This window comes from Teleopsis dalmanni, chromosome 2 (genome assembly GCF_002237135.1).
Source record: "Teleopsis dalmanni isolate 2A chromosome 2, ASM223713v2, whole genome shotgun sequence".
Classification (NCBI taxonomy): domain Eukaryota; kingdom Metazoa; phylum Arthropoda; class Insecta; order Diptera; family Diopsidae; genus Teleopsis; species Teleopsis dalmanni.
Genome location: NC_051847.1, coordinates 124,882,820 through 124,896,615, shown reverse-complemented (window position 1 = coordinate 124,896,615; position 13,796 = coordinate 124,882,820). Strand labels below are relative to the sequence as shown.

At 27.5% G+C, this 13,796-nt stretch overlaps 2 protein-coding genes across 2 annotated transcripts in view; both read right to left on the bottom strand.

The window, feature by feature from the left end:
* Positions 1-13,796, bottom strand: part of LOC119682735 (serine/threonine-protein kinase PAK 3-like) — a 491,650-nt gene that overhangs the window by 294,873 nt on the left and 182,981 nt on the right. The gene's annotated exons all lie outside the window — the stretch shown is intronic.
* On the bottom strand, positions 5,167-5,752 carry LOC119675636 (glucose dehydrogenase [FAD, quinone]-like). The gene is made up of 2 exons (XM_038086842.1): positions 5,396-5,752; positions 5,167-5,295 (listed from the first exon to the last, which is right to left on the bottom strand). Exons 1-2 carry the CDS (start codon positions 5,558-5,560, stop codon positions 5,167-5,169), a joined length of 294 nt encoding a protein of 97 aa, XP_037942770.1. The 5' UTR covers positions 5,561-5,752.

The window sequence follows — 13,796 nt, the reverse complement described above, 5'->3', positions numbered from 1 at the left end:
ACCAGTTATGGACGATATCAAGTGTGATAGAAATATATTAAATTTTTATACATACATACAACATACAACTATTAAATATACGGTTGAGTGAAAACATTTCATACACTAATAAAACTCCATAATAATAAAGTCAAATAAATAAATTTCAATGTGATATCCTGACTCTGACATATATTTTTCCAGCTAGAAAAAAAATTGCTTTAAGGATGTCAAGGTACTGACGTTAAAATTGGCCAGAAGTTTTCGAAATAGGCTTTAAACATAAAAAAGTTGAATGCAAATAAGTGCTTAAACACACAAAAAATGCACATATGTTATAGTTGCCGAAGTTATGGATTGTCTTTCGTCATTTTATAATAAAATAGATTCAAAATAAAAACAACTTTCGATAAAAAGACAACAAACACGATTGAGAGACTGAAGGTTGAATAAAAATGAAAGACTAAATTACTGAAATATAGTAACGAAAATTAATGCAAGTGGAAATGGTAAACGATACAGAACTGTTGTTTAGAAGGGAGTATTAGTTACTTCGCATTAGAAATTTATATACTGTAATCAATTATTACCTTTTAAAAGTGAAATAATCCACGAATATTACTGTTTCTCATTAGACCAATTGAATGGCGATTTGAAAAACACCTCAAAATCATTTACTACAGCAATTAAAACAGATATTGAAAATGATGTCAAGTTCAAATACAATTAAAGTTGACAATTGTGGAACTTAATTAAAAACAATAAAGAATAAGATTTGGAACCATAAGTTCATTAAGTTTTTAACTGATATTTAAAAATATTTTCCCTTTAAGTATTGTGTTCATAACATGGACAGTTATATTCCAAAAATTCTTCAGATGATCGAAATGACCGATACATTTTTATCTTTAATACAGAATTTATTAAACTGTAAAAACACTGTCAAAAAAGTATTTGCTAGTATACCACTTATTGGCACAAGTCTATACCACTGATAGGTAATACCTCATACGAGTAAATGATACAAAATTAAGTTTACAATAACCAATCCAATTTTAGAAGAACCAATCAACTTATTAACACTAATAACTTAGTATTGAGTGTCTGAATTATACAATAATAATCCAATTTGGTGAAAGTTTCACACCAAAAATCACAAATTTTTCGCCAAAGTGACATCAAGTTTAATGCCTATTTATTTATTATTCTTCCAAATAAACTAAATATTGCTGGCCATAGTAGGAAAAATTTGTAAAATTGTTTATAAACAATTAAACAAATTAGAAGACTTCAAAATCAATGAGAGTCCCAATTATAGATTGGAGTGCTTAATTTATATATACGGGTATATTTTCGGTAAACGTCTCTTGAAGGTTGGAGATAATTCATTAGTTGAAGAAAAATTTGACAGCTGATATAATAGAACTTGCTTTAAAAAAAGCTCGGTAAATTGGTGCCCTGTCAAAAATGGAGTATAAAAATAAGCATTTTCGACATATTATTTATACGTCCTCACTATGGAATAGGAAAAATTATATAATCATATAGGATCCGATGTATCTTTTAATCCGATATATATAAAGCAAAACTACTGTGTAAAATTTAGACTTGATATATTTGGTGTTTAAGATTCGCCACGTTCTAAAAAACCAGTTGAAGCTTATGAAGACACAATAAAGACATTAATTGATGCTATAATTAGATACACAGTAAAATATGCAAAAGTTAAAAGTTGGTTACAAACAGCACTAAAAACGGGCGAAACATATAGAAAAGATGAATACAAAAACAATTCTACAAAAGCAGTAATCGTGCTAACACAGCCAACTTTGGTGAAGTAATGCCAATATTGTCAAAGAAACAGATACACCTGTCGTTAGGCCTCTGTAGCAATAGTATCAATATTTAAAAACGAAAAAATTAAAGTTATATCAAATTATATTTAAAAACTAAATTTATGGAAGTAGAAAATCTTAATAAACAAAGCATCTTATTTCATTGTTTATCAAAATGATATTTTTTTGGCTATCAGGATCTTTTGTGACTAATGCTTTTGAAAAAAACTTTGATTCCCATATTAGAATAAGCAATTGATTCTTACAGATATTAGTATAAACAAGCTGTTCTCTATATTATGAGTCCATAATATAAATAACGACATATGGGTGACCAATGCTGATGCAGCTAAATGTATACACTATACAAATATGTAAAGCCCGTATAATTAAATTTCATTACTTAAGATAAATTATCAGTACTTTTCTATTCGACATATTCGTAGTTTAGGCTTAACTATTTAATTAGTTAAAGAATTGTAAACTTCAGATGTCGTAATAACAGAATGCTCTTCAGTCTAAGGAAACAATGTTTTAAGATAGTGAGTATTATTATAGTTTTTAATAGAAAGTCTGAAATTTGATTACTTTTATTTTAAACTCAGAGTTTTAATTAGATTTAAATAGTGCATGCAAATAATCCTGTTAATCTGTCACTTCATTATTTGAAGCATCACTCAGTTACTCATAATAGTTATATGAACTAATTAAATAGTCACATCACTTTCAAATATAAAATAATGCAAGTCGAATATTGCAATTAATTTTGTGAAATGTCGTTTTTTCTGTTTGCTACCAACAATAATTAAATAGACTACATTTAACGTTACATTAATGGACACGTAATGAACTAACTAACAATAAATTTGAAAATAAAGCTGCAAGCAGATTAGATAATGAATCCGATCACTTTCAATAGTATAAATAAAACCATAAAAGTTTTAGACTATGTAAGTTTCCTAGACTTGATAGTAACTTTTCGATATAATTACAATGGATGATTGAGCATCTCCAAAATTACCTAAAATCAATAGGGGCTGCTTTACACTCTGTTGCGATTGTGTAAATACCAGGAAAAGCACTAAACATCGACTAATACTTTTTAGCAGCTTATCTTACTGATATTACTTATAGGTATTACTAATCCACTGAATGTTACCATAGATGACTCATTAGCAAAACTCCAAAAACTAGCATCATCACTTTATTTTGTGATTAAAGGCATTATGCATTAAACAGAACGCTAAGGATATTAGGAAGTTTCTGTGATATAATTTATATACAAATTATGTTCCCATTATCTTCAAAGAAAAATGACAACAACCGAATAAAAGCTTTTTAAAAAAATCCTCAATGTGCAACATTTGCAAATTACCTCAAATATATTGAAGAATGACTGTTCAAATAGCATATTAAAATTAATTACATAAGTATTCACCTTCAGAAAAGGCAACTACTCAAGTGTAACAATTAACAACAATTAACAAAAAGACTATTATATGAGGCAAATTACCTTGGTACTAATTGTGTTGGAAGTCTAACAGGGGAAACACATCTTCATGAAAAAAATCGAATAAACGTGAAAAGCACAGAATGGCAATCATTAATAGGGCGAAGGTCGCAACTCAAATTGAAACCTGAAAAAGTTTTTTTTTCACTAAACAAATATATAATCCATTTGAGGTGCTGATATCACAAATAATTGTAGTTTTTTCACAAAACAACCATAACACATTTAATATGTTGATGATACCAAGTTATAGTTTACTGTTCTGGCAACCCATAATTTCGTTCGCATATCTGATACTGCAACGTGTACAATTCCAAACTTTAAGGAACTTAACTAACTCGGCATGGTATATGAATAATATATTATATATGGAGACCTGAGTTTTTCAACAACAAATGAAAATATATCAAGATTATATGTAAAGAAACATTTAATAGGTTACATGAAATGCAGTATTAATATTGGAGAGATATAGAGTGCAATCATTACACTACATAAGCACAACAGTTGGCTATACGTGATGTATTAAGTATTTGCTTCCTTTTTCTTTCATCTTCGATTGTTTATTTTTTCATTTTCTCCTAACTTTTTCTTTATACCTAAGGCAAAAATAATAAAATTACTTTAATTCAAGTTTATTTACAAGCCGAAAGACATCTTCTAAAGGTTACTAACTGATATTCTTTAATTCTTTAATATTTCGAGATGTGTTCACTACAAGGTTAACTCTTAAAAAAATTATATTAAAGCATTACTCATTTGTTAAATTTTACAAGTTTTCCCACTAACTAACTATAAACTATATAACGAAGACTATTATATTGGAAATTTATAGAGAGTCTTTATAAAATATATATTTATATGTTTTTCTGCAATGACATTTAAAAATGCCATAAAATTCTGTATAAAAAAATTTCTCATAACTTAATTTAATTTTAGAATAATTTAGGTTATGTCAGTTAATAGAGATTATAGCTAAAGCGGGCTACTCATGTTATGAAAAACGAACTTAACAGCAATTTTATTGATATTTAATTAAGAATCCTCAACATCATTAATTAAAGTAATTAAGTCAGATACTAAAAACGTCCTTTTTACAAAATAGGCATATTTGCTTGTGTATATTTTTGATATAATACAGTTAAAAACAATATTTATAATACTAAATTAATTTTTATATTAATTATAAAGAAACACCCTACATACATGCAGTAAAAGCTCAATTATATATCTCAAATATATTTATTTAAAAAGACACCAGCTGAAATGCCAACTAACTGTGAACAAAACAACAACAAGAAACGAACAGCCAGCTAACAGCACTAAAAACGCAGTAATAATTTTCTGTAAGAAAACTTTTGTATAAATACTTAATAAAAATTTATTCACATCGTTCTCATTATTCTTATTTAAGATATTTTTAAGAGATATCTCTTTGCTTTCTAAATTTGTTTTACTGAACTATAAAATAAATAAGCGCCATGTTATGTAGAGTGTCATGGGCTTGTCAAAATTGTATATTTTTGGCTTTGACGAAAATGTGTGTTATGCAGAGTGTCACAGAAATTGTAATAATTTACTTTTAAAAGACACAAATGTTAATATTTATTACTCAATAGAACTGCTATACCCAAGTGACTAGGCAATGATAGCCTCACGACCGGCTCTCATGAACCGACATATTGTTTTTTCTCTCTCTCAATTTTATAATTTGCATTGAAAACAACAATTTTGTTCATGACGAGCCCATGACACTCATACATATTCATATTCAGATTAACTAACTATTTGTTATAAATATAAAACTATATATATTAAAATACATATTATTTGTAATAACATTCACCTACCTGCTTCAATGAGTAGGACTTTCCAATTTGGCACTTCAGACAGACGTGATGCAACCACAGAACCAGCTGAACCACCACCAACCACAATGAAGTCATATTCATAATCTGGTTCTGAACGAAACTATAAAGCAAAAAGTAAAAATTACAATACAACATAAAAGCGAATTAAAAAAGGACTTTATTATCCTTAATACATAAATAAAATAAGATAAAATACTTACCCTTGAACTCGCTCTGCCACATGGGTCTTCTAAATCACATTGTGAACGTATGAAAACCTCTAATAAGCCCATAAATAACATAAAAGCGCTACCACCACATGTTGCAGCCAGCGTTGGTCCGGTTGGTACACTCACTAAGCAATCACAGTTTGAAGTAGCAGACATTGTATCTATCGTTGTAGCTGTTGTTATTGTAGATTGTTGCTGTTGTTGCTGTTGTTGTTGTTGCGCGTAAACTTAAACTTTATGTCTGACCAAGTTAAGATTGATCGCGCCGCTGCGATTTGTATATGTGCCACTGGTTTGTAGGTTTTTTCCTTAGTGTTTGCTTGTTACTAGTAGCTACTGCTCTTTACCATCACTGCAAGATAAAGATAATAAAGTATTGAAATTACGTTTTTGATGAGTGTTTCGTTTTTAATTTTTTTTTCATCTAAAGTTTTTATGTCAACCATAAACAAACATGCAAGTGATTGACATTTAGTGGCCAAATGTAGTTTTTTTTTTTTGCTTGATTACAAGAATTATATTCTTTTGTGTTATATGCAATTGTTTTTGGTGTTAAAAGCACATTTTGAAAAGTAAAAGTTTTTGCTTTTATGTGCAGCATGCGATATTCATCGACGGCAAATAGAAAAGTTCAACGTTTGTTGCTTAAGTCTTTTGTTTATACAAACAAAACCACTTTACTTTCAATAGTTAAATATTAAAACACTTACAATATGCTTATCAGAAATTATTTACATTATTGTATTTCTAGTTATTATTTAATAATTTATAATATTTTTCATTTGTATTAATCTTTTTTTCACTTTTGAATGACTGCATTAACAAGCAATTGTTTAAACCAAATGAAATACTTTTAAAAAATCAGTGAGAATAAGTAATCATGTTAATAGTAAAGTACAAAAAAATTGAATGGTTAATATGTTGCATACAAATGAAAGTAGCAAAATTGCTTTTTAACAACTGATAGAATAATTTATATATAGGAAGAAACGCACTCATGTGGAATGAGTGATCGTTTAAATATGTTGTCAAAATGCTATAACAGCAAAAACTGTTAAAAAATAGTATAGGAGAAATTTAACATAGTCGAAAAAAGGCAAGTCCAGAACAATGAATTAATTCGTATAAATATAACATAATAATTTTAAACTATTATTACATATTCTTTGCAGGATTTTAACATTCAATTAATAATTAGGTGATAAGAATTTTAGATAATAGTAAACTGCAAACTTTGAAACGTAGACATATAAAAGAATCCTGAAAATACCATATGATGATCTAAATTAAAGAATAATCAGTAGATGCAACTTTATATCAACTTTATTCTAAAGAATCAAAAATTTCAACCGCTACAACCAATTTAATGGTGCAAAGTTAAAGGAAAATGTAGTATAAGGAGGAAACAAATCTCGTGCTTATGAAATTTTATTTTTTAAATTAAAAATTTTTCAGCTATCAGACAAACCACAATAAAACGCTTTTATTTAGAAATTTGAAGCAGATATCTCGTCATTTATTTTAGAACATCCTCAGTGCTTTATTTTTAATAAAAAGCTTAACTTAAGGTTTATGACTTTAAAATTAAAACAATATATACGACAAATTAACATATATATAAAAATGACACTATTGAACTCAAAAATAAAATGAACAATAATTATTTTTATTTTTAACATCACATATGTTAAGTGATCAGACAATATTAAAACTTAGAAACAAAAATAGGAAAATGAAAAATTGATATTAAGCTTTTTATTAAGTTAAGTTAAGCTTTTTATTAAAAATTAAGCACTGAGGATGTTCTAAAATAAATGACGAGATATCTGCTTCAAATTTCTAAATAAAAGCGTTTTATTGTGGTTTGTCTGATAGCTGAAAAATTTTTAATTTAAAAAATAATACGAAAACAGATGATATCAAAAAAAAAACAAACTTAATTATGAAATTTTAGACATTCAAAAACCTATTGATTCTTAATGAAATCAGTTAGTTTTTATAATTTCCATTTAGTTAATTTTTTGTCCATTTTATAAAACGGCAAACCTCTAAACGAAACACATGATGTTTTAAATGACAGTTCTGTTTGTCATATAATATGACATGGATAATAGTTATATTTGACATATGTGACTAAAACAAATAATCCTTTATGAAAAGATATTTATACTAGCTGAATAAGTTATGGTTGATAAAGCGCGTGCTGACAATTATCAGCACTTCCACTCGGAGACATATATTGCCCATTGCGATGTGGTAAAGATTCTGCCTATCCTTGTTAAGCCATTTGGTTCAAGACAGAGACACATGAAGTGTGGGATGGATGCTACATCCTCTCCATCTTGGCAACTCTTGCATAATCCACTTGTTAGAACTCGCCACCATTAGAGCATAGGCGCAATGGCACAGTACGTTGTTAATGCTCCAGAAGTATACAAACCGCAGGTTTGCTGAAACATAAAAGGATTTTCGTTTTATTTTTGTCCAATTTAGGCCATAAGGTTCAAGCAACCTCACAGTTTTCGCGGTTAGCCCATAAATTGTTAAAAGGTGAATGGATTCCATATTCATCGTCTATTCGAAGACTTAAAACAAACCTTTAACATCCATATTGATAAACTTATTCTGCAATAGCCATAGAAAATATTAGAATTCGAACTTATTAATATTTATTTTATTAGCATTGTAGATAAATATAATATTTATTTTTCATTATTTTTTTTTAATATTATCTTTATTATAAATTTTAAAATTTCTACATATTTTCGAATAACTTTTTTTTAAATAAATGTAGAATTGCTAGAAATATCATACAAGCAACTCGAGGAGAAAGAAGTAGTTCATTACCAACTATAAACTGTGCCGGTACTTAAGATACTTTACTATGCATTTAAATAAAAATTGTTCCAAATGAGTGCTTTAAAATTTGTCTAAACAAAAATTTGCTTAAATACAAAACCCCAAAAAGAAACCACCAAAGTATTGACTATCAAGCATTGTTGCACAAATTTTATATTTAACATTATTTAACCTTTCGCAGTAAAATGCAATCAACGTAATAATAATTATAATAATTAAAATAATCAAAATAATTATGATAATGAAAATACAATAAAAAAATGTAGTATAATGCTAATACTAATACTAATATTTTTGTTTATTGTACCAATAAAATCATAATTATTTTAGTGATTATTGAGAAATTGTTTGTTATTGAAAATATTTGTTTGGTCGAAATAATACAATAAGACCGCTACTTTTTTGTAAATTTACTTTTAATATAATTTTATTTTCTCTTGATTTACACAGAATTTTTGGCGAATGAGTATGTGGAGATGGGTATCCTTGCAAACTGAACGTAAAAAATTATTCCCATTTATTCAAAAAAAAAAGCAAACATTTAATCATTGCTGACTTATTTCACTGGGATCACTGTAATATCTATTTGTACACTACTAAATTTTTTTTTAATGCATTTAATGAAGAATTACTAAGAGCTTTAAGATTTTCACGTGCAGAAGCAAACCCACAATTTGATTTCACTGGTTGGACATTTAAAATGATTAATTCCATTTGAAAGAGTGTCCTATTCTGCACTTAGGAGAGAAGGACAGCAGTAAGTAAGTAATTCTATTTAAGTAGTCAAATGACTTTTAAGATGTATTCCAGTCTTTTTTGTGGTTCGATTCTAATATTCTCGGCAAGCCCATTGGACAACAGGTGGACAATAATAGTGGAGCAACTACTTCCACAACGTTATATGCCGATGTAAATTACTACTTAAGATATCGAAGTTTAAAGTTCTGATTTTTTTACATTAATTATACTAACAAAATTACACACTCTATCTAGCGTCAATTGACTTGTCTACATTTTATAATAACTAGACTATCAACAATAATTAACAATAAGTAGTTCTTGGTGATTTTCATGCAAAAATTGCCATTTTTAAAGCTCTGGTTCTTGAAATCTAAGCAATATTGAATTATATGTGCAATGCTGTGCCAGTGTCTAATGCGAAATCTAAAAGTGTAAAAATGTGTTTGTGACTAGAATGCTCTATCATAGTGACTTGTTGATAAGCGTAAAACCATGCCGAAACATATTGCTTTGAATGCTAATTAGGGTCAAGGCTCATCGCGACATTGCCGCGCAAAACTGTGTTTGTTTACAGACTTATATAATGACTGAGACGTGATTGATGCTCCATATCCTGCCGTAGGTGTACTTTAGACCACACGGGGGGAGACGATTAGTGACTCTGCATTACTGTGACTATTTTGTGATAATATAATAAAAATGATATTGGTGCAATTCCTTGTTTAACGAACAAATAGCAACGTTAATAAGGCGTTCATTTGTCAGTTACTGAATAATTAAAAGCATTACTAAATACCGACAATTAATATTGTCAAACAAAGCAAAATTTATCACTGTTTCTTTATCACTGCTATGATGTTTTACAAAATTTGTATAATTTGAGCTATTATTTAACAAGACCAAACGTAATTTCAGGATCACATCGGGTTCACTAAATGTAGCTCATAGGCTACTAAATTAAACAATTACATTTGCGTAAATCCTGAAATAACTACGTTTATTGTATGTTATGCATTAAAATTAATAGTTTTAAATGACTGTTTTTTAAGTGAAGAGATGTGGAGGCAAAAAGACACGAGTCAGAAAAGTTGAAAGTTAAAAAAGTTGAAAGTTAATTTCTTCTGATTCCAAAATTAATTGCCATAATTTTAATCTAACACTTTGACGTTCATATTTTAATTTCTCGATGTGAAATATGTAAGCCACAAGCTTTTAGTTACTTAAGTAGAGTCAATTTTAACGGTTTTCGTTTTCATAATATATGTTTAGCATAACTAACAGCAATGGCGAATCTATGTAAAGGCCCAAAGAGATCCGGGCCCATCACGTATATCTAAAATATATGTACGTATACGTAACGAATTATTCTGCTGTGTTCTGCATCACCTGAAGTACATGGAGTCTTGTTTAAGAATAACGCAAACAAATAAGAGATCAACACGGTTAGCTCTAATAAATATTACTAACGATATTAGTATCAATATTGCAGAAGTGGTTAGTGGGTTTATTAAAATGAAACTAAAGTTAGAAAAAAGTTAAGAAGCAAGACAATTTAATAAAAAAAAATATGAAATAATTAACTCTTTTGTTTTTTGGTATTATATCACTTCCGATATTTATTAAGTTAGTAAATATGACAAGTGAAGGTATATATACTTAATACTTTTATATGATATGAGTGTGATAATTTCCTTTTAAAATATCATGTTAATATCTTATGAAACATATATATTGTGTATATAATATGGAAAAGATTTGTGGTGCTTCTTTTCTTGGTCATCTCCATTTCTAGATTACATTGACTAATAGTATATATGGCATGCCAAAAATGTAATAAATATATTGGCCGATTTTTTTTTTAAATATTTTTTTATTACTGTTCAAAATTTTTGAAATCATAAATGCAATTTTTACAGCAAACTGAAATTAATTTAAAATAAAGAAAAAATAGAGATATACCCTAAAGCAACAATTATAAATCAACAAAAAGTTCGCAGTTAAAATCTATCTGAAGCTACTGCATATTTCGTATTTTTTGCTTTATTTTGATTTAATTTTTTCTTGTTTTAATGCAGATAAATTTTTTAAGTTCACATGACCTTAGCTAACAGCGCATTTTCTTTTCCAATTAGTAATTTTGGTTTTTAAATTTTAGTTAAAAAAAATTTGTCTTAAAAAAATGCTAGCTTGATTAGAAAAAAAGTAAAAAAGTAAAAAAAGTCAAAACTTAAAGAAGCTTTTATTATTTCAAACATATTTTAATAATTAATTTCAAATTGCTGCAGATACAAATTATGTCATTATGTATTTAACTTAGCCCAGCAGTCAGTTATTTTTTAACCATAAGCTTTCACACATCTTAACTGATTAAAAGTAACGGCTGAGGCACTCAAAAATCATTAATCAAATTATTTAATGGGTTAATTGTGAATCATATTTTTAATAACTGCAAACAATAAGTGTAATTATATACCAAATATGTAAATATGTTGATGTATAAATGTTTCTTCATATCTATTTGTTTGTTAATGTAATATTTTTATTTTGATATAAAGCACGCGCAGACTCGAGCTCTGTTTTGCATCTATGCTAGCAGTCGGGGGGGTTTAAATGTCAGCAAACCTCGCCCTTTAGCTTGAAAAGTTCGGATAGTAGGAGCTGATTTCGTTTTTGTTTGGGAAAAGTAATTGTTTAATATTTATTTTTATGATTCAAAAAATATTTACTCGCCTAATTTTTGCATGTTATTAGCTCAGGTTCAAAAAAGCATGTTGTGCAGACCCGTAAATAAAAATTAAATAAAAAAGGGATAGTGATGGGTGTTACAAAGTGCTTCCCGATAATTTTAGTGATTTTAATGAATCATGATTCCCGATGATTGAATGATTTAATAAAACAATTTATTTTATTAAATGGTCATAATGGATGAAACAGAATACTCATATACATAATATATAGTCTTTCGATTTATTTCGGGTGGGGCTTTAGACCCATAACGCTGTCTCGCTACCTAGGAGAACTGAGGTTTGTTTAAATAAATGTTGGTAATAATTTTAATTTATTATAATTTATGTTCAACTGGACCAAATATATAATATGAAGTGTTGTTTTTTTAGAGATTTTTAAAGAATTTTCTTCTCATACAGTGGAAGACTATTATTGTATTAATTTGAATATTAACACATTAAATAATTTAATCAAACTATGGATTTTTACTAGTTAAATTTAAGGAATGTATTTCAGTTCTGCCAAAGTTCTTTAAAAAAAGCTAGTTCAGCTGCAATAATCAGAACAGAACAGATCTTAAAACAACTTCAAAAAGATTTTAATATTAGTATATTGTATTGTATATTTTTGTTGTTGTAGTTCACTACTATTCAAAATCTCTTTACCAAATATGCTAGTTTCTATAAAATATAATAGTCACTTCTGTCTTCAAAATGACATTAAATTACAACTTATATTTATAACATAAGTATGATTTTCTCCGTATTACGTTCCTAGATTAGGTTCTATATATAAGAAAGAATAATATGAAAGCATGCAACAAATAACGCCAAATTAATTATTATAAATAATAATTAAAAATATAAATATAATTAATTAATTCAATTATTCTACAGCTTGTTTTCGCTTTCGTTCTATTATAATACAGCAAGTGAATTTGTTGATCAACTCTCGCAGCAAATTAACAGCTTTGGGTACGGCTTTGGATTAATTGGCTAATGAACACTGACTCTGAGCTTCAAATTTGGCAGGGCACGAGTTTAATTCCTGATACTTGCAATTTCAAAAAAATGAAATTTATTTACGAATACTTAAATACAAGAAATAAATCTAAGACCACTGATGATGGGTGTCTGGTGATAGATGTATGGTCGCCCAAAAATTCAATTAATTAAAATAATAAAAAATGAATTTTTGTTGTTTTAGTTCACTATTTTTCGAAATCTCTTTTTAAGTATATTAAAAAAGCATGAGTTTTGGTTGCTCTGATGTGTTAAGATCTTACTATTTAACTAAGGTAACCTCCATGTCATATAAAATACTAAGTAGAAATGTCATGACAGGAGTTTCTACAGTTGATCATTTATTTAAAATGTTTTAGAATAAGGTAGTTTCTTATCACAATTTTATTCGTTATACTTTAATAACTTATTTAAATATTAATAACTTCATTTTGCAGAATTTTTTATTTTTTTATTTATTTTTTTTAATTAATGCTAAATATTTACCAATCACATTTCTATTGATCAATTATCAATAAATAAACATTAGATTAATAATCATTACATTAGCTTAAGATATTTAATATGTTTAAATTATGTATAAAATAATAAAAGCTGTTTTCATATGTAAATATATTTGTTCTGCAACATTTTTACTATTAATAAATTTTTGAATACGCTTTTTATAGTCTCACACAAATACGTATATTCGTATATCAAATTTCTGTAATCGGCTTATGATTTTTTACTCGTAGAGGTGAAGCGTTGAAAATAGGTAAATGACATAGTTTCAAAATCAATTATTAAGTTATCATATTTCTCTACACAGCAACAATTAAAAATAATTTAAACAATCTTCGAACAATTTTTGAAGTAAAATTAACTTTTTACGACTATTCGTAATAAATTCATACAATTGATTTAAATTGTAATAATTATCGCTCCAAGCGACAAATTGTCATGAAATCAAATTAGTTTTCAATCAAAATGGTCCATAATTATTGCGTCCAGCAAATATGGAAGAAAATCTGAGTAATAACCATAATTTTAAAATACAATATTTT

What these genes read in the sequence shown, in the direction of transcription:
- LOC119675636 (XM_038086842.1), bottom strand. Translation starts at nt 5,560, where the DNA reads ATGTCTGCTACTTCAAACTGTGATTGCTTAGTGAGTGTACCAACCGGA. An exon ending in GTGGCAGAGCGAGTTCAAGG is followed by an intron (nt 5,296 to 5,395) that starts GTAAGTATTTTA and finishes TTTGCTTTATAG; the next exon opens with TTTCGTTCAGAACCAGATTA.